This window comes from Quercus lobata, chromosome 4 (genome assembly GCF_001633185.2).
Source record: "Quercus lobata isolate SW786 chromosome 4, ValleyOak3.0 Primary Assembly, whole genome shotgun sequence".
Classification (NCBI taxonomy): Eukaryota; Viridiplantae; Streptophyta; class Magnoliopsida; order Fagales; family Fagaceae; genus Quercus; species Quercus lobata.
Window position 1 is genome coordinate 19,912,793 of NC_044907.1, and position 27,980 is coordinate 19,940,772.

At 37.5% G+C, this 27,980-nt stretch overlaps 2 protein-coding genes across 2 annotated transcripts in view; both read left to right on the forward strand.

The window, feature by feature from the left end:
• Positions 1-4: 4 nt before the first annotated feature.
• Positions 5-3,182, forward strand: LOC115984774 (probable LRR receptor-like serine/threonine-protein kinase At3g47570; the record flags this gene model as incomplete). Its single annotated transcript, XM_031107783.1, has 2 exons — positions 5-2,660; positions 2,920-3,182. Coding segments are annotated over exons 1-2 (2,919 nt in total), but the record flags the coding sequence as incomplete, so codon positions are not given.
• A 12,957-nt stretch (positions 3,183-16,139) lies between these two features.
• The window catches only part of LOC115984775 (probable LRR receptor-like serine/threonine-protein kinase At3g47570), a 27,614-nt gene continuing 15,773 nt past the window's right edge, over positions 16,140-27,980 (forward strand). Inside the window, exons 1-2 of the mRNA XM_031107784.1 lie at positions 16,140-16,362; positions 16,591-16,985. Coding sequence (XP_030963644.1) covers positions 16,140-16,362; positions 16,591-16,985 — 618 coding nt within the window. The remainder of the gene's footprint in view (positions 16,363-16,590; positions 16,986-27,980) is intronic.

Below are 27,980 nucleotides of genomic sequence, written 5' to 3' on the forward strand. Positions count from 1 at the left end.
TTCCATGCACACATTTATTCTTCTCTGGTGCTTTGGCCTGTTTCTCACCTCTGTGGTTGGCGGGAATAATGAGACAGACCGGTTGGCACTGCTCGACTTCAAAGCCAAGATTAGTAAAGATCCTCTCGGGGTCATGAGCTCTTGGAATGATAGCATCCATTTTTGCCAATGGAAAGGTGTTTCCTGTGGTCACCGACATCAAAGGGTCACTGCGTTGGACCTGCACTCCCAAAAACTGGTAGGCTCTATATCCCCGAATGTTGGAAATTTAAGTTTTTTGTGGAAGCTAAACCTTGAAAACAATAGCCTTTATAATGAAATTCCTCCAGAAATTGGCCGTTTGCACAGACTAGAAGTCTTGCTATTGAACAATAACACAATAGGTGGAACAATTCCTAGCAATTTATCCAGTTGTGCCAAACTCAGAGTGTTTCATGCGGCTGTTAATAATCTGGTTGGAGAAATCCCCACAGAGCTTGGCACCTTGTCAAAGCTCCGAATCTTTGCTATTCATAAAAATGTTTTGACGGGGATTATCCCATCTTCTTTTGGAAACCTATCATCTCTAGAAGGTTTTTGTGCAGCATATAATAACCTGGGTGGGAGTATCCCTGATTCTTTTGGCCAATTGACCAAACTTAAAATCTTTGCTGTGGGTTCAAATAGGTTGTCTGGTACAATTCCTCCCTTATTCTTCAATATCTCTTCAATAACAAAGCTTGATGTAGCAGTTAACCAAATCCAAGGGCATCTTCCATCGGACATAGGTATCACTCTACCAAATTTAGAAACATTTACCATCAGTGACAACCAGTTTATTGGATCTATCCCTATTTCAATATCTAGTGCCTTGAATTTGCATATTCTAAATTTGGCCAAGAATAAACTAACTGGAAAAGTTCCTTCTTTAGATAAGCTAAATAGAGTGAGGTTGATTTCCATTGCTGAAAACCAGCTTGGAAATGGAGGAGCAAATGACTTGAGTTTTCTCTGTTCTTTGTCAAATGCTACGAACCTAAGAGATTTGGAGATAAATACCAACAACTTTGGGGGGGAGTTGCCTACATGTATTGGCAACATCTCAACTAGTCTTACATTTTTCTATTTGAATAATAATAAAATATCTGGAAATATTCCTAGTGTTATAGGGAATCTGATCAATCTGGAGGATATAGAAATGTGGAACAATAAATTTTCAGGTAACATCCCCTTTATACTTGGAAACCTTCATAAATTACAATTTTTGGATTTGTCTCAAAACAATTTCATTGGGAACATTCCATCCTCTCTTGGAAATTTAACAAATTTGTTGGAGTTGTATTTAGGAGACAATAATCTTCAGGGAAGCATCCCTTCAAGTCTAAGTCAGTGCCAAAATTTGATGACTTTTCATCTTCCCCATAACAATCTTAGCGGTATCATATTCTCGCAAGTTATTGGTCTCTCATTTTCACTAAATAACCTTGACTTGTCTGGCAACCAATTCATTGGTGTCCTTCCCATGGAAATAGGAAATTTGAAAAATTTAGAACATTTGGATATTTCTGAAAATATGTTGTTTGGTAAAATACCGACAAGTCTTGCATGTTGTGTAAAGCTAGAATTTCTAGCCATGAGAAGAAACTTTTTCCAAGGGGTTGTTCCTTCATCTTGGAAATTATTAAGAGGTCTTGAACATTTAGACCTTTCTAACAATAATTTTTCTGGCATGATTCCAAAATTTTTGGAGAGTTTTGATTTCTTGAAATTATTGAATCTCTCGTACAACCATTTTGAGGGTGAGGTACCAACAAATGGAGTTTTCAAGAATGCAAGTGCAACTTCGATTAATGGAAATGGTAAGCTTTGTGGGGGCATACCAAAGTTTCAACTTCCTAACTGCAACAACAAAAAATCCAAGAAGAGCAATATGACTCTTACGTTGGAGCAGATAATCATTATACTCTTCGGACTTCTTGGAGTAACTTTGGTTTTTTTGTTTTTATTTATGTGTTCTTCAAGGAAAAAAAGGAGAGAAAATACCTCAAGTGATTCAATAAATTTATTTTTGAATGTATCTTACCAAAGTCTCCTAAATGCTACTAATAGATTTTCTTTTGATAATCTAATTGGTGTGGGTAGTTTTGGGTCAGTGTATAAAGGAACTCTTGATCAATATAGACATGCAGTTGCTATCAAGGTGTTGAACCTTGGGCGCCATGGAGCTTCCAAAAGTTTCAAAGTCGAGTGTGAGGTTCTAAGAAACATCAGACATCGAAATCTTGTACAGTTGCTCACAGCATGTTCGAGCATTGACAATCAAGGTCATGATTTTAAGGCTTTGGTATACGAGTTCTTGGGAAATGGCAACCTAGATGAGTGGTTACATCCAACTCCAAGAACAAATGATGCTCTTGAGAAACCAAGAAAGTTGAGTTTTCTTCAAAGATTGAATATCGCTATTGATGTTGCTAGTGCATTGGAATATCTTCATTATCATTGTGAAACACCAATTGTTCATTGTGACCTCAAGCCTAGCAATGTTCTTCTCGATGATGAAATGGTTGGACATGTAAGTGATTTCGGCTTGGCAAGATACCTTCATGATATTATCCAAGATTCTTCTACTAATCAAATAAGCTCCATTGGGGTTAGAGGAACGATTGGTTATACTCCTCCAGGTAAATTTATTTTACATTTCTTAAATTTAATTGCTTTCCTTTTTCCATATCTTCTACTTTAGTTTTAAGCTTGAAAATATGGTTTTAATAAGGATGTATTGTATACAAAAGATAGAAAGTATTATATCAAAAATTTCTAGATATCTTTATTTTTTTTATGCCATTGAAAACATTCTTTAAATCTTCTAAAAATTTTTATTTCCCATTTTTGATGTTTTGAAAGTATGCCAATTACAATATATGTTATGTGCAATTGCAGAATATGGAATGGGAAATGAGGTGTCAATATATGGTGACGTTTATAGTTACGGTATATTATTATTAGAGATTTTCACTGGAAAAAGACCAACAGATAACATGTTCCACGATAGCTTAAGTCTTCGTGGCTTTGTCAAAGAAACTTTGCCGGAACAAATAATTGACATTATAGATCCTACTGTTCTTGGGGAAAGACAAAAGGGAGAAAGAAGGATGAATGACACTTGTAATGGGAATCGAAATAGAAGTTCCAAAGTTCATGAATGCTTCATTTTGATACTTGGAATTGGAGTTGCTTGTTCCACTGAAATTTCGAGAGAAAGGATGAATATCAGTGCTGTTGTAGTTGAGTTGCTTTCAATTCGGCAAAACTTTCTTAGAACCCGTATACACACTACTCAGACAGAGTACAAGCAACAGGTATTTTTTTATTTTTTATTTTTTTATTTAAATCTTTGTTAGATTTAATTTGATAACGTATCTACCAAACCATATGATCTAACGATAATAAGGCCAGTCCAAGTATATTAGGGAAGAGGGTGCGAGGGAATCCTATGGAGATTAGAACCCATTGAGATTCTATAAACTCATTCTACTATACAAAGTATTGGCAATGAGCCCAATTACGTTTCTATAATACCTAAATATGTGTATTTTCATTTGGTTGATTTCCACTATTGGAGTGATTGAGATTACAAGGAACTGGCTAACATCCTATTACTCTAGACAGAGGTCTCTATCAATGACATAAGCTTAAATTATTTCTATAAGTACTGAATTGTTGACATTACAAAGACTTAAAAGTAAGTAATTTGTTGTAAAAACTTTGCTATCCTTTATTTATTTATTTATATACAGAAAATTCTAAATATTTTCCTAAGTAAATGGATTGCCAATTGCATAAATATTGAATGAAATGGGATTTAACATTCCTAATTTCTCGCACAAATGAGCTTTCTTGTGTTGTAAATTTTCTCAAAGGTAAAAAAAAAAATGATACTTAATTTACTAAATTGTAGCTAATGAATTAAAGAAAATCCTTTTAAATTCTTGTTACAATAGAGAAAACCTGACTCTTTTAATTAAAAATTTATCTTCCTTTACCACAGGTGCAAAAGACTGATGACTTCTTTTGAAGGCCAAGATTATGTTATATAACAATGAAGCAAATAATTTGTAGCTCTCTAGTTGCTTGTGTTTGGCCAAAGTTTAGAAATACTCTGTTGACTGAGGGAAATGTTCTTCTTCAGAATATTGTGATTGTCAATATGCTTACAAAGATAGTTATTGGAATCGAGCTTTAATATTGCTTGGAGTTGATCAATATGTATCATGTTTAAGCATCTTGAATAGCATTTGGAGGTAATTTGGGATTATATACACTCTGTTCTTTTTGCAAACTTGTGATTCGCGGTTGGTTTCATTCAACCCCTCAAAAACCAGAACTTAACTAGTAAAAGGCACTTCTATTCGAGCTTATTTTTTGAATGTCTCAACGAGTAGTTATTCTTTCCCGTCAACCTGAACAAATTATAATAACATAATTAGATGAAAATCTCACAAATGAACAAGAGATTAATAAAAAATAGTTAAAAGATAATGACATAATACACCAAAATGATAATAATCATAGTAATGTTCAAATATTTATTATAACAATTCTCTCAGTGATATAAAAAGACCAAATTATTTTCAAAATCTATGAATGCCTTACAGAATTTTACTAGTATTAATTATTGTTAAAAGAGTCTTTTTAGGGGGGCAACTAAAATGGGCTTAAAGCCTCAAGCCCTAAACAGAGGAGACGAAGTCTATTTTGGCTGAGAATTGGACAGACGCAATTGGCTTGTTGGCATGCTACATGGGTTCACCTTCGCCCACAATGCTTCACAAGGAAAAAAAGGGCCTTGCTGGATGGACAATAGGAATCTATCCCTGCTTATTGGATCTATCCTTGCTTCAATATCAAATGCCTCAAATTTACATATACTAAATATGGCTATGAATAAACTGGCAGGAAAAGTATCTTCTTTAGAGAAACTAAAGAGATTGAGGTTGTTTTCCATTGCCAAAAACCTGTTGGAAATGGGGGAGCAAATGACTTGAGTTTTCTCTTTTCTTTGTCAAATTCCATCAACCTAAGAGATTTGGAGATAAATACCAACAACTTTGAAGGGGAGTTGCCTAAATGCATTGGCAACATCTCAACTACTCTTACCTTTTTCTATTTGAACAATAATAAAATATTTAGAAATATTCCTGGTGTGATAGGAAATCTGATCAACTTGGAAGACATAGAAATGTGGAATAACAAATTTTCAGGCAACATTCCCTCTATACTTGGAAACCTTCAGAAATTATAATTTTTAGATTTATCTCAAAACAATTTCATTGGGAACATTCCTTCATCTCTTGGAAATTTAACAAATTTGTTGGAGTTGTATATAGGTTACAATAATCTTCAAGGAAGCATCCCTTCAAGTCTTAGTCAATGTCGAAATTTGTTAATTTTTAATCTTTCTAATAACAATCTTAGCGGTAACATATCATTGCAAGTTATTGGTCTCTCATTTTCACGAAATAGCCTTGACTTGTTTGGCAACCAATCCACTGGTTTCATTCACATGGAAATAGGGAATTTAATAAATATAGAACATTTGGATATTTCTAAAAACTTGTTTGTTGAAATTCCTGCAACTCTTAAAAGTTGTGTAAAGCTAGAATTTCTAGCCATGAGAAGAAATTTCTTCCAAGGGGATGTTCCTTCATCTTTGGAATCATTAAGAGGCCTTGAACATTTTGACCTTTCCGGCAATAATTTTTCTGGAAAGATTCCAAAATTTTTGGAGAGCTTTGATTTCTTACAATTATTAAATCTATCATACAACCATTTTAAGGGTGAGGTACCATCAAATGGAGTTTTCATGAATGCAAGTGCAATTTCGATTAAGGGAAATGATGAGCTTTGTGGGGGCATACCAAATTTTCAACTTCCTAAATGCAAAAGCAAAAAATCCAAGAAGAGAAAGTGGACTCTTACATTGATGTTAATACTTTCGGGCTTATTGGAGCAAATTTGGTCCTATCATTTCAATTTCTTTGTTCTTTAAGAAAAAAAAAAAGGAAAGAAAATACCTCAAGTGATTCTATACATTTGCTTGTGAACGTGTCTTACCAAAGTCTCTTGAATGCTACTAATGGATTCTCTTCTACTAATTTAATTGGTGTGGGTAGTTTCGAGTCAGTGTATAAAGGTATTCTTGATCAATATAAACATACTGTTGCTATCAACGTGCTGAACTTAGGGTGCCATGGAGCTTCCAAATGTTTCAAAGTTAAGTGTGAGGTTCTGTGAAACATTAGACACCAAAATCTTGTAAAGGTGCTCACAGCATGTTCGGGCGTTGACTATCAAGGTCATGATTTTAAGGCATTGGCATACGAGTTCTTGGAAAATGGCAATCTAGATGAGTGGTTACATCTATAAGGTTGAATTTATTCAACCATTTTGTTGGCTTTATTCCGTGTCTAATTTACTTGTAATTCAGCATTTAAAAACCTTGTATTTAGGTGGGAATTATGTAAGGGTAGTGTGTGAGAGAGTGTGAAGAAAAGCTCAAGGGTATGAACTCAAGAACAACCTCGCAACTGGCGAGTCGCCAATGGAGGCACATATGTGAAGCATGCAGGGGAGCTGAAGACTTATGCCAGCTGGAGCACTATAGGAGAAAACTTCAAGTCTGGCCAGGCAGTTAGCTCGCGACTCGTTCCAGTCGCGAGCCTGAGTCGCCAGAATGCTTTGTTTGTTAAAACCTGACTGTTCACATTCCTCACTTACTCCACTATAAATACCCTTATACCCATGAAATGTAAAGAGTTTCTAGAGAGAATTTTGAGAAAGAAACCCTAAAGAAAAACAAGATTGACTCATCCACAATCTTCATCCTTTGATTCTCTGAATTCCTCTACTCTCACCCTCTCCATTGATACATCCTTGAGAGGTACATTAGCCAAATCCTTATCTCACCATACCCATATCTGTGAGGAGATATTTTGGTACTTGGGAAACAGTTCAGAAGGGACCAATTGATATTGGTTGATGCAATGGGCTATTGTGGGATCCGGTAAGCTAGAGAAGATAAGGTTCGGTGTAACCCTCTTGGAGCAAGAAGCTTGGAGGGTTAAGGTGCATTGGGTAGATTAGGCTTGGAGGGTCTTCTGCTATTTATGTATATCAACTTTATTCTCTAGTGAATTATTGATCGCTTGGAGGGCGGCAGAGAGGTTTTTCGCTAAGGACTTCAGTTTCCTCTTCGATAACACATCGCTGTGTTATCTTTGTGTTTGTATCTCCTTTCTCTTAATCCTTGCCTTTTAATTACTACTGTGGTTGTGATTAATTATGGTTTAGATTGTTTTATCAATTTTTTTTAGCTGATTTTCATATTCCGCACATACATTGTTTGAATATAAGCTTGTGTTGGTAATTTGTAATTTGGAGTTTTAAACGTTCATAGGTGTTTTACACACTATTTGAACATTCAATTGGTATCAGAGCGGGTGTACTTGCTATGGCTTAATTACCTAAGTGTGATCCTTGACCCCATTTGAGATGTACCGGTCTCAATCTCTCAATGCTCCACCATATTTTGATGGAAGCAATTATGCCTTTTGGAAAGTCCGAATGAGGGCATTCTTGTGTTCAATTGATGAAAGTGTATGGGATGCGGTTGATGTTGGATGGACTAGGCCGGAGGCTACCAAATCCACATGGGATAAGGCAGCCCTCGCGGCAGCTAATGCAAATAGCAAGGCACTAAATGCTATTTTTTGTGGTGTATCTCCAGATGAGTTTCACAGGATATCTCACGTCACAATTACTAAGGAGGTGTGACAAATATTGGAGACCACGTATGAAGGCACCAAGAAGGTGAAAGACACTAAGTTGCAGATGCTAACTACTTGATTTGAAAAGCTGAAAATGAGTGAAGACGAGTCATTCGACTCATTCTTTGGCAAGCTGAATGAGGTGGTTATTGGCAAGTTCAACTTGGGTGAGAAGACGGAGGACTCAAAGATAGTGAGGAAAGTCTTTCGATCATTGCCAAAGAGCTTCCGTGCAAAGGTAACAACAATTGAAGAGAACAAGGACCTTGATGATATCAAAGTTCAAGAACTAATTGGCTCACTTCAAACTTATGAGCTGTCGTTGCTATCACAAAGAAAGAGCGAATCCCTTGCTCTTAAGATGATTAATGAGAGGGTAGAAGCTCACGACTCATTGGATGAGGATGTGGTCGAGAAAGATGTGGCATATCTTGTGAAGAATTTCCGAAAATTCTTGAAGTTCAAGAACAATGGAAAATTTGCTGAGAAGGGGAAATTCCCAAGTTTCGAAAAGGAGAAAAAGGACTTCAAGAGGAAAGATGGGAAGGAGTCTCAATCCTCTCAAGGAATCACATGCTTCGAATGCAACGGACATGGACATCTCAAGAAAGAGTGTCCCAATTATTTGAGAGAGAAGGGCAAGGTGTATGCCACTACTCTCAGTGATTCAGACTCTTCCAATTCAGATTCGGAAGAAAGCTGTGATGGAGAAGGGAACTACTTCGCCTTTATGACCATTGTTCCCATTGAATCATTGGATGATTTGAGTTTGCTAGTAGAAGAGCTTGGGGAGCACACTAATGAGGAATCAATGGGAGTATTAGAAGAATTTGATGTTGAGGATGATGAAAAAAAAGTGGGATTGCAAGAAACATACAATTCCCTCCTTGAGAAGTCAGGAAAATATGCAAGAATGGCTAAGGCAGTCATTAAAAAGATGAAGAGGGCAGAGGAGGATTATAGAAGTCTTCTAGTGTGATATAAGGAGACCAAATGTGAAATGGAAACATTGAATGGAGAGTTAACCGAAGCGTATACAAAGATCAAATTCCTTGAGCTTGAGGTGGTTCAAACGAATGCTAAAGTAGAGCGGGTTTCCTCCAAGAAGCTTGATGAAGTCCTTGCTCATCAAAAACCTTTCTCCAACAGAAGCAGATTGGGATATACCGGAGAGAGCAGTTCGGCTACCAATATATCCAAGGAAATGAAGTTTGTGAAAGCCAAGGAACCGATGGTGGTTGCCACTACTGCTGAGAAAGTGAAGGTGGAGAAGAAGATAAATGTGAATGACCAACGGTGTTGATAAAGCCTCGTAACCAATCAGTGGTCAAACCTGAAGCTAAAGGGAAATCACTTCCAAAATCACAAAGAGGTCCGAGAATAAAACATTTCTGTCATCATTGTGGACTTCAAGGACACACCAGACCAAATTGTCATAAGCTTAGAGCATTGAAGAATGCAGGTGATCAAAGGTCAGGAGGACCAAGAAATGACAAAAGGAATTCGATTATGGAGCAATCAAAAGGTCAAGATGGTGATTCCGAAGTGATTGATGTAATGAAGATGATCGATACATTCACCACCTGTTTGGTAAGTTTCACCAGAAGGTTTGAAAGCCACAACACTCGTACCCAATCCGTTAAGGATATCACCCCAAACGCATGTGTTGTGTGGGTGAAGAGGGGTACTCATGCATAAGCATTACAACATGTCCATGCATTAATACTTCCTATGTTTTGTGATTTTGCTTGGTCGTGTGCTTTTTGTTATCATGCTAGCTTGGTTTAAAAAAAAAAAAAGTTTGTTTGTTTGTTATTTGCTTTAAATGTTTTTACATTTTTTTTTATCAATCTTTTCTTGCTTTTGCGTCAAAAATCCAAAAACACATAAAAAGTAGAAAATCCAAAAAGTTTGATCGGCATTATTGTGTTTTGTCACAAGCATGTTTTGCCTTGTATCTTCGTACAAATGACTTTGTGCATTTACGAGCGTAACTTGTTCCCTATGCACTCATATCATTGTGGGAAAAATCTTGACATCTATGTGACTGTGGTAAATAGATCTTCAAACTTCTTATGAATGATTAGTCAATGGTTTTGTTGATCTTGAGACTTGCATAAACTTGTGCGTATATATCCTCCCACACTTTTTTTTTTTTTTTTGGTTTAAAGAGCTCAACAAATGTATATCTCCAAATGAAAAGAGATAATGAGTTGCAAAATCCATTGCACATACTAGTATTTGACTTAAATAAAATGTATGATGCCCAAAAAGCCAAAGGCTTACTCATCAAATTGAAATATCAAAAATTTCAAGGCATTGATCTCAAAATGAGATATATTGATTCAAAAATTGATCAAATGATATGATGTATATAGAGCCAAATGGAAAGCTTCAAAGTTATGTTATCAAGTTTTGTGGGAAGTCATATATGCATATTTCTATAATTGAGATTGGTCACTCTTCCTAGTGCTAATTGTGTATGACTTGGTTAAATTGATCATTGAAACTTCACATTAGACTAAGGACTATCTCATTTTTGATACCCACACACATCACACATGTCTATGTTCAATGAATGCCTTATCATTTGTGTGATTGTACTTGATTAAATGTGTTGCACATGCTCAATTATATGTTGATCAAACACAAAAAGATTTTCGAGTATTTTAATTGTTTTTGGAAAGTTTTTTTTTTTTTTTTTTTTGCAAAAATGTCAAAAACTGTACAACCCTGTTTTGGTGACTTGCCTCGCGAGTCAAGCCATTTGCATGCCCTAATTGCGAGCTTACACAGAAGGTTTTTGCAACTCCCTGGCGGGTAAATGTCCCAATCATAAAAAAGACTTAGAATATTTTCCAAAATTTGGGTTTATAGATTTCTCGCAACTTGGTTTGGCGACTTGTTCGCGAGTGGAAGCTCCAATTACGAGGTTTATACAGAAAGTTTCACGGCTCACTTAGACAAATTTTTAAAATTTTGTCACAGGAGTTTTGGCGACTTGGTTTGGCGACTTGTTCGTGACTCATCTTAGTCGCGAAAAAAGCGTGTTTTGTGCTTCAAGGACAGTTTTTTTAAAAACACTTTTCAATTTTCCCTTGAACATTTTGATTGTTCATTGTCTTGTCCATTCATCTTTCTCTCACAAACTCACCATGTTTCTCTGAAAAATCCACCATTTTTCTTCATCATCTCTACTTCAATCTTTAAGAAAAGGTAAGAGTTGTTATTGAGATTTGAGATATATGATGTTCGAATATGGATTGGGTTTATTTTGTTAAGTTTGTTGAATGGGTTTTGTTGTTTTTGGAATACGATACCTATTACACATGTTTTCATGGTTGATTCTTAGTTGTGAGTTGTGTATCATGCTTTTGCTATGTTATGCATATCATGCTCATAGTAGAATGTCACAATGACAGTTACTTGTGACTCTAAGGTGTTTCATAGATTACATTGTGCTTAGTTGTGCCTACACATTCATCACATTTGCACACCAAATACATGCTTAAATACTGCTAACTTAGTTCATTTATTGTGGTTGAGTGATAGCTTTTTCTACATATCAATATGTACTTATTTCATTGACTAACTTGGATCTAATCAAGTTGATGTTTGTGTCTTGTGGTTTTGCACTTGGTTCTCTGCTTTGTGTATGTTCTTTTGTAGATGTCTCGTCGTTCCTCTCAAGGAAAAGAGATTGTGATTGATGTTCCATCATCCCCTGTTTCAAAACAGACTCGCCGTTCGCCTCAAGACTCAAACATTGAGAGATTTAGGACTCCTCTCAATTCATAGACTTACTCAAGCGTCTTTGAAGATGCTCCTATTGTGGTGGAACAGGTGGTAAAATTTGATACCTTGGGACTAACATTTATCCCTAGAATATTTGAAGCAAAAGATTGGGCAGATTTGTTTGGGAACTTCGAGGACTCGGTTGATGAATTGGTCAAGAAATTCTATTCAAATGCTAGATATACCAGAGTTGAGTTGAAGTGTTGGGTACGAGGAAAATAATTCTCCATCAATCTAGACTACATTGCAAAGGTTCTTCGCATCACTAGACCGACAAATGTGGACCTCACTCCATATGATGATATACTTCCTCAAGTACAAGACATTCTTTAAATTCTTGGGCCTGATCATGATATTTCAAGCAAAGGCATATCCATAGACACTGCAAAATTTGCACCTGAATTGAAGACTCTTACCGACTGTCTAACACCAGCTTCATCAACCTTGGAAGAGCACAGTTCCTATGTGATCTCATCACTGGTGTACCGATTGATATATGTGCCCACATTTTTCAGATCATTGGGAAAATAGTGGCTCGATTGACAGCACGAACATGTCTTCCTTTTTGTAGTCTCCTAATGAAGATCATGGTTCTTGAAGGTGTTCGTCCACCAACAGATGGAAAAATACTAGCATGTCTTCGACCATTATCCATGATATCTCTTCAAACAAGCAAGAGTCGTTCTTCCAAAGCACCCAAGAGTGAGCCCTTTCCTCAAGCCACTCCATTCGGTTTTGGCTCAGCTACTCACACTACGCTTGTGCATACTGAGACTGCTTTTCCCATTACTCTTAAGCTACAGTCGACTAGCACTCAACATGAACAATCTAAGCTGACAGGTTGGGTATTTTGTTTGAGGCTCTGCATCTATGTATTGCCGGATTTGAAAATGCTCTCTACTCCACCAACAATCAAGTCCAAATGTGCCTCACGACCATTGAGACACAACTAGATGCTATTCTGTGCAAATTAGAGGACAACCTTTAGATATTCTTGCCAAAAAGGGGGAGAGCATATAGTAAGGGGGAGAGCAACATAAGAAAGGGAAGTGGGCATAGTGATAGGGGGAGTTGTGTGCTTAAAAGGGGGAAGCTAGTACATATACACACACATATTTTTGGATAGCCTAACCTTTGATTGGCTAGTTTAGTTTTCAGTTATTTGCTTATAGTTTTATAAACTCTTGGATATGGTTACAGTGCTTGTGTTTAAAGCTTTTGGTACTTTGGTTTAATGTTTTAAGTTTATATTCAGTATATTGTATTTGTACCCATGCTTTTGTAGCTTAGTACTTGTTGTTAAATGTTATGGATTTCTTTAAGTAATCACTCTTGTGCCCTTGTTGGATTTTATATCCTTGATACAATTACCTTGTGTTGTTGTATCGGTTGAGTGTTGGACATGCAAATGATACCCTGCATTGAGCTTATTAGCTTGCATGTCCGGATGTTCATTCCTTGTGTGAATGATCATTGTGGTCACTATTTATAGTGATTGTTCATTTTTGGTCAAGCCATGCTTTATAGCTTCATTCCATTGTGCATGATCGCATTATGCTTGCTCCATATGCATTTCAAGTTTTCTGCATACAATGATTGTATTGTGTTGTTGTTTTCAGGAAATACTTGTCTGTATGGTTCAAGAGCTACATAGATTCTAGAGTTAGGTGTGAGTGAGTTTTGTTTAACTGTTTCCAACTCACATGTTAAGTCTAGAGTTTGTTTTAGGGTTTCATCACGGAATAGCCAAAGGGGGAGATTGTAAGGTTGAATCTATTCAACCATTTTTTTGGCTTTATTCCGTGCCAAATTTGCTTGTAATTCAACCATGGTTTTAAAAACTGAACCGGGCATCAAACCGTTTTTTTAAATTTCCGGTTCAACCCTGATTTTTGACTGGTTTTTCTAGTTTTTGATCAGTTTTGGGGGTTTTAACTGGACTAGATTGGCTCCCAGTTCCCAGTTGAACCAATTGGACTGACCAATCTAGTCTGGTTTTTAAAATTATGAATTCAACATTTAGAAATCTTGTATTTAGGTGAGAATTATGTAAGGGTAGTGTGTGAGAGAGTGTGAAGAAAAGCTCAAGAGTGTGCACTTAAGAAAAGCCTCATGACTGGATCTTGCGACTGGCTCGCAACTTGCGAGTTGCCAAAGGAGGCACACGTGTGAAGTATGTAGGGGAGTTAAAGAGTCACGCCAGCTGGAGCACTACAGGACAAAACTTCTAGTCTGGCTAGACAGTTAGCTCGCGGCTCAAACTTGTGACTCGTTCCAGTCGTGAGCCTGAATTGCCAGAATGCTCTATTTGTTAAAACCTGACTGTTCGCATTCCTCACTCACCCCACTAGAAATACCCTTATACCCACGAAATGTAAAGAGCTTCCAAAGAGAATTTTGAGAGAGAAACCCTAGAGAAAAACAAGATTGACTCATCCACAATCTTCATCCTTTAATTATCCAAACTCCTCTACTCTCACCCTTTCCATTGATACATCCTTGAGAGGTACATTAGCCAAATCTCTATCTCACCATACCCATATCTGTGAGGAGGTATTTTGGTACTTGAAAAGCAGTTTAGAAGGGACCAATTGATATTGGTTGATGCAATGGGCTATTGCAGGATCTAGTAAGCTAGAGAAGACAAGGTTCAGCGTAACCCTGTTGGAGCAAGAAGCTTGGAGGGCTTAGATGCACTAGGTAGATTAGGCTTGGAGGGTCTTCTACTATTTATATATCCCAAATTTATTCTCTAGTGGATTATTGATCGCTTGGAGGGTGGCGGAGAGGTTTTTCGCTAAGGACTTCGGTTTCCTTTTCGATAACACATTGCTATGTTATTTTTATGTTTGCATCTCTCTTCCCTTAATCTTTGCCTTTTAATTACTGCTGTTGTTGTGATTAATTATGGTTTAGATTGTTTTACCAATTCTGTTTTAGCTTATTTTCATATTCCGCACATACATTATTTGAATATAAGCTTGTGTTGGTAATTTGTAATTTGGGGGTCTAAACATTCATAGGTGATTTACACACTATTTGAACATTCAACATCCAACTCCAAGAAAAAAATTAATGAGGCACTTCAGAAACAAAGGAAGTTGAGTCTTTTTCAAAGATCGAATATTGCCATTAATGTTTGTTAGGTTCTAAGACTTTAGGTTTAAATGTACTAGAACTTCATTATGTAATGTTGGTAAACCATGATTAAAATGTTTAGCCTTGTTTTAGGCTTGCTCAAAGTATTTGTATGTAAAGTTGGAATCAAGTAATTACAAAAAATTACTATTGACTTTCTGCAAGGCTCGATCGATTGAAAGTTAGACTCGATCGATTGAAGCTCATGTAGAATGTTTTTTTCTGCAGAATTTCCAACTCAGCCCAAGCCTATGTGACGTGTAGGGTTTTTTTATTTTTCCTTAAGTATAAAAGGAAAAACCCTAACCACGTGTTTTAGTTGTTGTTTATGCTGTGTGTGTGAATCTTTTGTGAGATTTAGAGGTGTTTGCCTTCACACATAGTTTGGGTTATTGAGAATCAAGATTCATGTCGAGAGCTTGATGATCGTTTCAGTTGCTGGATAAAGAGCTTAAAGAAACACAAGTGGGAGTACTTGTGGTTGTTATGGGTCAAGGAAAGAAGTAGTCTATGGACTCGGAGCTGTCACATGGTCGTGGTAGTAAGTTTTCTACTCGAGGTAGGGCTGTTCACGGGTTGGGTTTGTGCCCAACCCGGACTTGACCTGAATGCATCGGGTGGATGAAAAGTTTAACCCGCAACTGACCCGGTTTGTGTTTCGGGTCTACTGGTTCAGGTTGTATCAGTTTCGGATCCATATCGGTCGGTTTCAGGTTCGCCGGAGTGGAGCAAAATTTGGCCGGATTTTGGCTGAAATATTGTCTGATCTCGTTAGATCTGGTCGGATCTAATGAGATCTGGCCAATATTTCCCTATATCTATAAATATCGGGCCGAGATCTTGATGGATCTGGCCGAAATCTGCCTATCCTACGGACTAGGTTTGGACTTACTGATTTTTGGCCGAGTTTGTAATTTGCCATGAGGGAAGAATAGCTCATCGGGCGGGTCAAGTTCATCGGTTTCTCTGACAACCAACCCACAACTGGAACCAATGGTCTCGGGTGCTAGCGCCGGCGATCCACATCCGACCGTGAACAAGCTTTGATCGGGTGGTTTCGGGTGAAGGTGATCGAGTTTCGGGCGGTTTGGTTGGGCCGGGCGGGTCTTCGACAGCCTTAACTCGAGGTAGCAATAGGATGTTAGTGGTCTAAATCGCTATTGTAAAACTTCAATTCTTTCATAGTGAATCTGTTTTACCTTGAGGATAGCTAGGTTAAATCCTCCCCAGGTTTTTTATCAGTTTGGTTTTCCTGGGTTATCATATCGTTGTGTTATTTATTTTCCACACTGTTTCAATGATATGATTTACTTGTCTTAACCTAGATTTGCATAATTTACCTAAGTTAATCACTTGGCTAAATAACTAGGTTAATTTGTTTGTGTTTTAAGGGGTCTAAAAATGTACAATGTTGCTAGTGCATTGGATTACCTTCATCATCATTGTGAAACACCAATTGTTCATTGTGACCTCAAGCCTAGCAATATTCTTCTTGATGATGAAATGATTGGACATGTAAGTGACTTCGGCTTGGCAAGAATCCTTCATGATATTGTCCACGATTCTTCTACTAATCAATCAAGCTCCATTGAGGTTAAAGGAACTGTTGGTTATACTCCTCCAGGTAAATGTATTTTTCATTTATTAAATTTAATTCCTTTTCCTTTTCTCATATTTCCTACTATAGAAGATAGAATGCTTATAACAAAATTTTCTAGATATCTTTTTTTTCCCTTAATTTTTATTTTATGCCATTGAAAAACATGCTTTGAAACTCTTAATATTTTTTATTTCCCTTCTTTTTATGCTATGAAAGTATGTTTACTACAATATATGTTACATGCAATTGCAGAGTATGGTATGGGAAACAAGGTGTCAATATATGGTGATGTTTATAGTTATGGCATATTATTATTAGAGATGTTTACAGGAAAAAAGCCTATCGATAACAGTTTCCACAATAGCTTAAATCTTCATGGCTTTGTCAAAGCAAATTTGCTAGAACGAATATTTGATATTATAGATCCTATTCTTCTCCCAAAAAGACAAGAGGGAGGGAGAAGGATGAATGACACTTGCAATGAGAATCGAAATGGGAGTCTCAAAATTCAAGAATGCTTGATTTTGATCCTTGGAATTGGAATTGCTTGCTCCAAAGAATATCCAAGAGAAAGGATGAACATCAGTGTTGTTGTAGTCGAGTTGCATTCAATTCGGCAAAACCTTCTTCGAACTTGTATACGAGAGGTAATTTTTTATTTATAAAATCTTTGGAAGATATAATTTGGTAATGTATTTACCACAGCACGTGATCAAACTTAAAAAGGCCACTCCAAATGTTTTAGGGAAGAGGGAATCATATTGCGATTTGAAGTATGCCTTCGTGTTAATATTTCTTTTTATTGTATTAAACTGAGAAGATTGGAAACTACTTCTAGAATAATTAAACATGTGACTTTTGTTCTTTATATTGCTTGTTCCAATAAATAAATAAATAATCCAAAATGGTCTAAAATTTAATTTAATTTGGTTGATTTCCACTACTGGAGTGATCAAGATCACAAGGACTTGGCTTAGATCCTAGTACTCTAGGCAGAGGTCTCTGAAATAAGCTTAAATTATAGCCACATGTATTGAATTTCTGACACAGACATTTAAAGACTACAAAGTTAAATAATTTGTTGTAGAAATCTTGAATTTCAAATTTGTTGTAAAAACATTGCTTTTTTATATTCTAGTTATCTTTCAAGTAAATGGATTGCCAATTCCATACTAATTGAATGAGATGGCAAAGAAATTAACTTTCCTGCATCGTGAATTTTCTCAAAGGTATAAAAAAATTTGATACTTAAATAATTAGGTTGTAGGTAATGAGTTAAAGAACGTCTTTTAAATTCTTTTTACAATAGAAAAAACCTCACTCCTTGCATAGTTTAAAAAGAATTTTGAAGCTTATTATTCTAATTAAAATTTTATCTTTCCTCACCGTAGATGCACAAGACCGATGATTAATTATGAACCTGCCGTTTATTCTTAAAAAAAGATTATGGAGGCCAACACCGCTTGAGAATTCAGGCGCATTTGGTGCCTATTGGCGCATTTGGAGGTAACTTGGGATAATATACACTTCGTTCGTTCGTTTGGGTGTGCGAATTTGAGTTTGGCACCACCTTCAAGTGTATTTGTCGCTTTTTGGTATATTTGGAGGTAGATTGGGCTAATATGCATTTGGCTTTTTGTTGTGCTGTAATTTTTGTTTAACACTTGAGGCTTGAGAGAAGTCTCGTCAAGGAATATATATATATATATATATATATATATATATATATAATTTGTGAGTTATTGTGTCTCTTATTCGTTCAACTTTTATTCATTCCATATTCATTCCTGTTAATTTTTTTTTTTAACTTTTATTCGTTCCTATTATTTTTTCGTGAGTTCCTACTCAAATTTATAATAATTTTCAAAACAAATTTTATGTGGGAGAACTTCTAGATGTCCTTTTGCACAACAAACTAATATAAAAAATTTTGCTACCACAACACTTTATCCCTATGCTATTTGAAAATTAAGAAGATGATGCATGTTGGGGAGAGAACACCTTGGAAAGATTCCTTTTTTGAGAGATTAATACAATATTAAGATTCCACTTAACCCTAGATCTAAAACTTATGAATTTAGGTCCAACTATGTTATTTTAACCATTACTTCTTTATATATGGGCCATGAATAAGTCCTAGTAGCTTCTTCTCCTTATGAGCTTTCTTCCACTAGTTCATCATTTGTGGGAACCATGTGTCAACCCCAAACGCTCATCCATGGACCTAGCCCACACGTTTATGTCCATCAAAACGTTACGCCACAGTTGTGCGATGCTCACTTGTGTGTGTTCCAAGTATACGTACCTTGTCCCCAACTATTAAAGGGGGCCTTGTTAACCTTGTCACCTTGCTATGCACTGCCCTCAGCTCTAACACCACTTGCTAAAGAGAGAACATCACGGGGAGACTCCTCTGTTGAGAGGTTAATGATATATAGGAACATCACTTAACTTAAAAGCTTAAATTTAAGAGTTTGGATTCAAATATATTATTTTAACTACTCATTCTTATCATTATTATTTCCTTCTCAGGTCTATAATAATTATCTTATGTGGGAGAACTTCTAGATGTCCTTTTGCACAACAAACTAATACCAAAACTTCTACTACCACAACACTATCTTTGTGCTATTTAAAAATTAAGATAATGATGCATGTTGGGGAGAAAACATCTTGAGAAGACTCTTTTGTTGAGAGATTATTATAATATATAAGGATTCCACTTAACCTTAGAGCTAAAACTTATGAATTTGGGCCGAATTATGTTATTTTAACCATTGTCTCTTTTAGTATGGGTCATGAACAAGTCTTACTAGCTCCTCCTCTTTATGAGATTTCCTTTCACTAGCTCATTATCCATGGAAATTAATCACATGTCAATCTCGAACGCTCATCAATGGAACTAGCCCACATGTCTATTTCCATTGAAACCTTATGCCACGCTTGTGTGATGCTCACTTGTGTGTGTGTAAGGTTGAATTTATTCAACCATCTAATTGGCTTTATTCTGTGCCAAATTTGCTTGTAATTCAGCATTTAGTAACCCTGTATTTAGGTGGGTTTGATGTAAGGGTAGTGAGTGAGATAGAGTGAAGATTGCTCAAGAGTGTGCAAGAAAACAGAGACTCGCGGCTGGGCCTCGCGGGTGACTCGCGGCTGCAAGTCGCCAGACGCAGCACACGTGCCAAGCATGCTGGAAGGTGAACAGTCATGCAAGCTGGAGCACTACAGGACAAAATAGGACAATTGACCATACGGTTATCTCGTGACTGGATCTCGCGACTTAGTCAAGCCGCTAGCCACCCCTGTTTTGTAAAACCTGATGTTTCACATTCCTCTCCCACTCCAGTCTAAATACCCCTGAAAGTTCAAAAACGTGTAAAAACACCTTTGAACGTTTAGACCCCCAAATTACAACTTAACCAATTCAAGCAATATGTCAAACAACTAGTGTGCGGAAACTTAACATATGCTATAATATGAAATTGGTTAAAAACTATCTAAGCCATAACAAAATAAAATCCACAGCAGATAATAAAAAGACAAAGATAGAGAGGAAGGAAGATGCAAACACAAAGACAACACGCGATGTGTTATCGAAGAGGAAACCGAAGCCCTCGGCGTAAAACCTCTCCGCCGCCCTCCAAGCGATAAACAATCTACTAGAAAATACAGTTGGGATACATGGACAGCAAAAGACCCTCCAAGCCTAATCTACCCAATGCACCTAAGCCCTCCAAGCTTCTTGCTCCAACGAGGTTGCGCCGAACCTTTTTCTTTTCTAGCTTCCCGGATTCCGCTACTAGACCGTAGCATCAACCAATAAAGATTGGTTCCTTCCTAACTACTTCCCAGAAATCCAAACAGCTGTCTCACAGTGATGATGATGGTGAGAACCAGGTTTGGTATAATGCCTCTCAAGGATTTGACAATGGAGAGGAAGAGAGTTGAGGAATTTGAAGAGACTCTAAGGTATAGATTGTGGGTGAATCAATCTGGTTTTTCTTTAGGGTTTCTCTCTCAAAAATTCTCTCTCGAAACTCTCTTTCAATCGTGGGTAAAAGGGGTATTTATATTGGAGTGGGAGAGAAATGTGAAACGTCAGGTTTTACAAAACAGGGGTGGCTCGCAGCTTGACCTCACGGCTTGACTAAGTCGTGAGATCCAGTCGCGAGTTAACCGTATGGCCAGTTGTCCTGTAGTGCTCCAGCTTGCATGACTGTTCATCTTCCAGCATGCTTGGCACGTGTGCTGCGTCTGGCGGCTTACAGCCGCGAGTCACTCGCGAGTCCCAGCCGCGAGTCTCTGTTTTCTTGCACACTCTTGAGCAATCTTCACTCTATCTCACTCACTACCCTTACATCAAACCCACCTAAATACAGGGTTACTAAATGCTGAATTACAAGCAAATTTGGCACGGAATAAAGCCAATTAGATGGTTGAATAAATTCAACCTTACAATCTCCCCCTTTGGCTATTCCGTGACAAAACCCTAAAACAGACTCTAGACTTAACATGTGAGTTGGGAACAGTTGAACAAAACTCACTCACACCTAACTCTAGAAGCTGTGAAGCACTTGAATCATATGAACATAATACTCCTGAAACACAACAATACACCATGATCATTGTAAGCAGAAAATTATAAATGCATATGAAATAGGCAATATGTGATCAAGCAAAGATGGAGTTAAGAAACAAACCATGACTTGATCAACCAAGTGAACACCACAAGGTAGTGATCACAGTGCTCATTCACACTTGGAATGAACACAAGGACATACAAGTTAACAAGCACAAGGCAAGACACTTGTATGCTCAACACTTAACCAATGCATAACACACAAGGTATATGCATCTAGGAACAATCCTATAAGGGCACAAGAGTGACAGTACATCAACCAAAATGCAGAACATTTAGATTAAAGTACTGATTTTAACATAGCATAAAGGCTGCAATAAGCAAGGTACATACCATAAAGCCTACAAACTATGCATAAAACATTAACCCTAAAAGCTTACAAAAGCACATGGGTACAAAACACAAAAACATCCTGAATAACAGTTTACAAAACATAATATAACAACTTAAAGTGAAAACTTAAACTGAAGAAGAATGTAAAGACACTCCCCCTTAGGTAATATTCTCCCCCTCTGATCATGTCTATCACTCCCCCTTTTTGTCATGGAATAGGCTAGTCATCCTCTTCCAGCTTTCTCTGAATTTGATCCAATTGAGTTTGAAGAGAAGTAAACTTCATATCCCATCGAGTGCTTTGATGGTGTAGAGAAGCAGTGAGTCCAGACATCTTTGTATTCAACTCGTGGACAGAGGATACAATGCGATCAAGTTTCTCATCTAGGGAGAGAGTGCTGAAATGAGAGCCACTGTGAGATGCAGAAGTTTCTGGTTTGGCTCTCTTCCGACTATGTCCAATGCTTGCATTGAATGTACGCATGTTGATTGGACTTGGTTTTGAGATAGGAGATTCATCTGCCGTTGGATAAATACCCTTGAGCTTCAAGATCCGTGAAATGAGACTGCAGAAAGGAACACATATCCGAGACTCAGTTCGAAGAACCGTTTTGCGCAGAACATGAAAGATATGAGCACAGATGTCTATTTCCACATCAGAGATTAGATCATGAAGAAACAAAGCACGTCCGAGGTTCATATACCCAGTGCTTGATAAATGGTACAAATTGTGAAACATCACAATTGTAAGCACTCTCAGTTTTGGAGAAAGAGAGGAAACACTGATGGATTTTCCATTGGGTGAGAACTCCAAGTCTTGACCAAGACTTTCTTTGAGAAGCTCCTCATTAGGACAGAGATCATCATAAACCGGTGAATGTCGGAAAATTGTTCTGTTGATGTGAAGAATTTCTGCCAGATATGTAGGAGAGATAGAAAAGCTCTTTTTCCGAACCCAGCACTTAAGTTCATCTCCTTCCACAATTGCGTTAGCATAAAATTCTTTTACCAACTCTTCATACGCGTCATCCGGATCAGAGAGAAGGTAATTCCAATCCTTGTGAGCAAACCATTTCGGAATGTCAGTGTCATGAAGTGAGGACTGATCCAAAGCTCTTTCTAGTAATGGTTTGGCATGTAGAAAGAAATTCTCATAAGACTGATAGGCTGCATATGATCTGAACTTGTTGGGATCGAAACTCTTTGATGAAGAGCAAGTCCCTTTTGTTTGAGGCGGGTAATCATCAACATCAATTACTGGTTCCTTCCCTTTGGAACTACCTCCTTTCACAGCAGCTTTCTTGAAAGGTGACATGACTAGTCTGTATTATGAACAAGAGAAATGGTAGAACACAATCCAACAGACTTTATTAGCAATGGGTTAGTAGAAATTTAGGGACAATGAAGAAAGCCTAATAGCTGGATGAAAATGGCCCGAAAATAGCAAAGAGGGACACAAATGGCCCAAATTGAACTACACAGTAGAGGTAGACAAAATAAACCACACAAACAGCTGAAAAAGAACCCACATTCAACAACACATCAATTGGATACCATACAGGATGATTTAGAAACACCACATCAACAGCAGATCAGACAAAAATAGCTAACCCTAGCTAAGCTCATGATGAAGAACAAAACCAACAACATAAAATAGCTCAAAACAGAGACAGAAACTACCACAAGCTAAGCATGGACAAAGAGTAATAGTTGAGCTAAAAACCCATCTCAAAAACACAATCAAATGCGAATAATCCAGAGGGAAAACCATAACAACAAGTAGAAAAGAGTTTAAGACAGAAAAACCATACCTGTTACTTGATGATTTTGAGCTGAAAAGAGGCAAACAATGGAGATCGAAAATGGAGGCACGGTGTGAATGGGTAAGAGCAGATGAGAAAGACAATGAACAGTCACAAAAAGATCGAGGGAAAAACAAAAAGTTTAAAAACTGCCCCTGTATTTCTAAAACACGCGATTTTCGTGACTGAAACGAGTCGCCAAAGAGTCGCTAGATAAAGCCGCCAAAACACTCAAGGACAAAAATTTGAAGAATTTTTCTAAGTGTTTTTCGCGACTGGAAGGTCTACCCGCGAGTGAGTCGCGAGCTGAGCCGCGAAAATCTCTGAGTGAACCTCGCAACTGGACCTTCCACTCGCGAACAAGTCGCCAAAAATGACCCGCGAAGACGCGACTGAGGCACGCGACTTGACATACCCGCGACTGAGCCGCCAAAACAGGGCAAAACTGGAATTTTGAAATTTCAAATTTTTCAAACAAAATACTTTCCAAAAACACCTAAAACACTCAAAAATCTTTTTGTGCTTGAATTAACAAAGATTGAGCATGTGAAAACATATTTCATCAAGTACAATCACACAAATGAATATGGCATTTATTGAACATAAATTTGTGTGTTGTGTGTGGATATCAACAATGAGATAGTCTTTAGTCTAATGCAAAGCTTTAATGATCAATTCAACGATCAATTCAACCAAGACATACACAATTAGCACTAGATCATGTGACCCATCTCAATTATAGAAATATGTATATATGACCTCCCACAAAACTTGATAACATAACTTGGAGCTTAACATTTGACTCCACTTTCAATCAAAACATTTGATCTTTTTGATCTTTTGAGGTAATCATTTCTCATTGTGAGAGTGATATATGACAATTCACTTTAAAGAACAAGCCTTTGGCTTTTTGAATAAACATTCACTTTAATATAAGGTCGCTTACCCTTTTTCCTAGTCAAATACTAGAATGTGCGACAGGCTTTTGCAGCTCAATATCTCTTTTCATTTGGAGATTTACATTTGGTGAGCTCTTTTAGCAAAACAAAAAATAAAGAGTGGGAAGATATATAGACACAAGTCTATGCAAGACTCAAGATCAACAAAACCATTCACTAATCGTTCATGACAAGTTTGAAGATCTATTTACAACAATCACAACGATTTCAAGATTTCTCCCACATAGATATGAGTGCATGAAAACAAGCAATGCTCGAAAATGCACAAAGCCATTAGCACAAAGGTACAAGGCAAAACAAGTTTTGAGACAAAAACTCAACAATGTCAATCAAGCTTTTTGATTTTCTAATTTTTATGTGATTTTTTGGATTTTTGACATAAAAGAGGAAAATGATTGAACAAACAAAGAAAGAACCAACAGAATTCACAGATGGACAAACAAACAATAAACATGTTGCACAAAGAGCTAACAAAGAAGTGTGTGCCTCATCACAAACAAACTTATCATATTATAAGTATGTTAAGCACACAACACACAAGAGAGTCAAGGAATTGTACCAACACCAATGGTCTTACGGAGTGATTCAAACCGTGGACCATCGAGAGGCTTGGTGAAGATGTCCGCCTTTTGATTGTCGGTGTGTATGAACTCAAGACACACAACTCTTTCCTCTACCAAATCCCGAATGAAATGGTAACGTATCTCTATGTGTTTAGACTTTGAATGCTGGACAGGATTCTTGGAAAGATTGATGGCACTGGTGTTGTCACAGAAGACACACATCGTTTCTTGAGGAATTCCATAGTCATGAAGTAATTTCTTCATCCAAAGAAGCTGAGTGCAGCAACTTCCAGCAGCGATGTATTCTGCTTCTGCAGTAGATAGAGACACTGAATTCTGCTTCTTGCTCATCCACGAGACAAGATTGTTACCAAGATAGAAACAGCCGCCTGAAGTGCTTTTCCGATCGTCTACACTGCCAGCCCAGTCAGCATCTGAATACCCAGCAAGACAAGCATTTGAGTCTTTTGAATACCACAGACCATAGTTTGCAGTACCATTCACATATCGAATGATTCGCTTAGCAGCAGTCAGATGAGATTCCTTCGGATTAGCTTGGTACCTGGCACAAACGCCCACACTAAAAGCAATGTCCGGTCTACTGGCTGTAAGGTAGAGCAAACTCCCTATGATGCTCCTATACAATGTAGGACTTACTTCGACTCCAGATGAATCAACATTCAGTTTAGTGGATGAGCTCATGGGAGTGGAGGCATGTTTTTTGGAGTCTAGTCCAAACTTCTTGACAATGTTTCTGACATACTTCTCTTGAGATACAAATATGCCCTCCTTTTGTTGTTTGACTTGAAGACCCAAGAAAAATGTGAGTTCCCCCACCATACTCATCTCAAACTCCTTCTTGATCTCCTCAGAAAATTTAGTAGCACGATCTTCGATGGTTGCCCCAAACACTATATCATCAACATAGACTTGTGTCACAAGGAGATAATCTTCATCATTTTTGACAAACAGAGTTCGATCAGCATACCCTCTCTTGAAACCTCTATCTAGAAGATAATGTGTAAGACGATCGTACCAGGCTCTAGGCACTTGTTTTAAGCCATAAAGGGCTTTCTTCAATCTTAATACATGATCTGGAAAATGAGGATCCTTAAATCCTTTTGGTTGCTTAACAAATACTTCTTCATTTAGATATCCATTCAGAAATGCGCACTTTACATCCATTTGATAAAGTTTGAAATTCAAAGTGCACGTAATGGACATGAGGATTCGAATGGATTCGAGTCTTGCCAACGGAGCAAAAGATTCATCAAAATCCACTCCTTCTACTTGAGTGTATCCTTGAGCTACTAACCGAGATTTGTTTCGAATTATCTCTCCATCTTCATCAGTTTTGTTTTTAAAAATCCATTTTGTGCCTATAACATGAATGTTCTCAGGCCGTGGAGCAAGTTCCCACACATCATTCCTCACAAACTGATTCAGCTCTTCATGCATTGACTCAACCCAATTCTCATCTTGAAGAGCCTCTTCAACCCTTTTTGGTTCAAACTGTGCAAGATAGCAGTGATATGTTACATGATTAGCTAGTAGAATATTTCCTTTCCTGAGGTGAAGACCGTCATCAAGAGATCCTATGATGTTACTTTCCGGATGATTCTTGATAACTCTTGAAGATGGCCTTTTTGAAGTGGAAACTTCATCACTACGAGAGATAGGAGGATGAACTTCCGGAGGAGTAAGAGGGCTTGATGTTCTAGACATCGATCTCGTTTCCATTCTTGGGTTGATGGGAGTCGATTCTACTTCTGGTATAGGTTCTTCACCTTCTATATCCAAAGCTTCTACCTCAACATCGGGCTCTTTGGTGCTCGGCCCTTCTACATCATCAATCATTTCTACCTTAGGTAAGGCATCATCAATCTTGACATTTATGGACTTCATCACAGTCTTTGTTCTCTTGTTAAACACTCTATACGCTCGACTTGTAGTAGAGTAGCCAAGAAAAATACCCTCATCACTTCTCGCATCAAACTTCCCAAGATTCTCTCGATCATTTAGGATATAGCATTTACTTCCAAACACCCGGAAATACTTCACTTTTGGCTTCTTCCCATTCCATATCTCATAGGCAGTCGTCTTTGTACCAACTCGAAAGAAAATCCTATTGCCAATGTGACACGAGGTGTTGACAGCTTCTCCCCAAAACTTTTGAGGTATTTGCTTGTTAAACAACATGACTCTTGCCATCTCCTGAATCACACGATTTTTTCTCTCTACCACTCCATTTTGTTGTGGAGTTTTAGGAGCTGAAAATTCTCTTTTAATTCCATTCTTCTCACAGAAGGACTCGAATCTTGCATTCTCAAATTCCCTCCCATGATCACTTCTAACTTTGGCTATCAGAATCCCTTTTTCGTTTTGTAGTTTCTTGCACAGAATCTCCAACCTCTCACAAGCTTCTGATTTTTCTCTAAGGAATTCAACCCAAGTGTATCTTGAGTAGTCGTCCACAATAACCATAATGTATCTCTTCCCCCCTAGGCTTTCAGTTCTGGTAGGCCTCATTAGATCAACATGAAGTAACTCCAAGCACCGAGAGGTGGCTATCACATTCACCTTGTGATGACTTGCCTTAGTTTGCTTCCCCATTTGACACGCACCACAAACGGTCTTCTTCACTTTTCCAAACTTAGGAAGTCCCTCGACTGCTTCAAGTTTGGAAACTTTTGCTACTTGTTTGAAGTTGGCATGCCCAAATCTGTGATGCCACAGCTCCAACATATCCACACGAGAACTTCTACACGATATGGGTGCCGTGGGAACTATTCCATAACAGTTATCTGTAGTCCGATTTCCTTCCAAAACCTGAATCCCCTCTTCATTGATGATCAAACATCCCTTCTTAGAGAATTGTACCAGGAAATCATCATCACAAATTTGAGTGATGCTCAGCAAATTCGCCTTCAGCCCTTTTATGTACAGCACATCTTTCAACAACGGCAAACCAAGTATCTCAATGGTTCCTTTGCCTAGGACTTGAGCATGACTTCCATCACCAAAGGTCACATAGTCACCAACCTTTTCTTTGATTGTCTTAAACAGTGACTTATCCCCTGCCATATGGCGAGAACACCCACTGTCAAGATACCACAAACACGCATTAAACACCTTCAGTGAGGTATGCACAAATAGGTTCACATGTGACAGACATTCTTGACCTTCAAACACAAACTCATCATCAGTTTTCATGCTTCTTTCAGATTGATTTTTCATTTTCAGATTCTCAATCATCTCACACAACATTCTATTCTTTCTTTTATATTTCTTAATCAATGATTTAGATTCAGATATGCTACTGTGTAAGACATGATTCTGATTT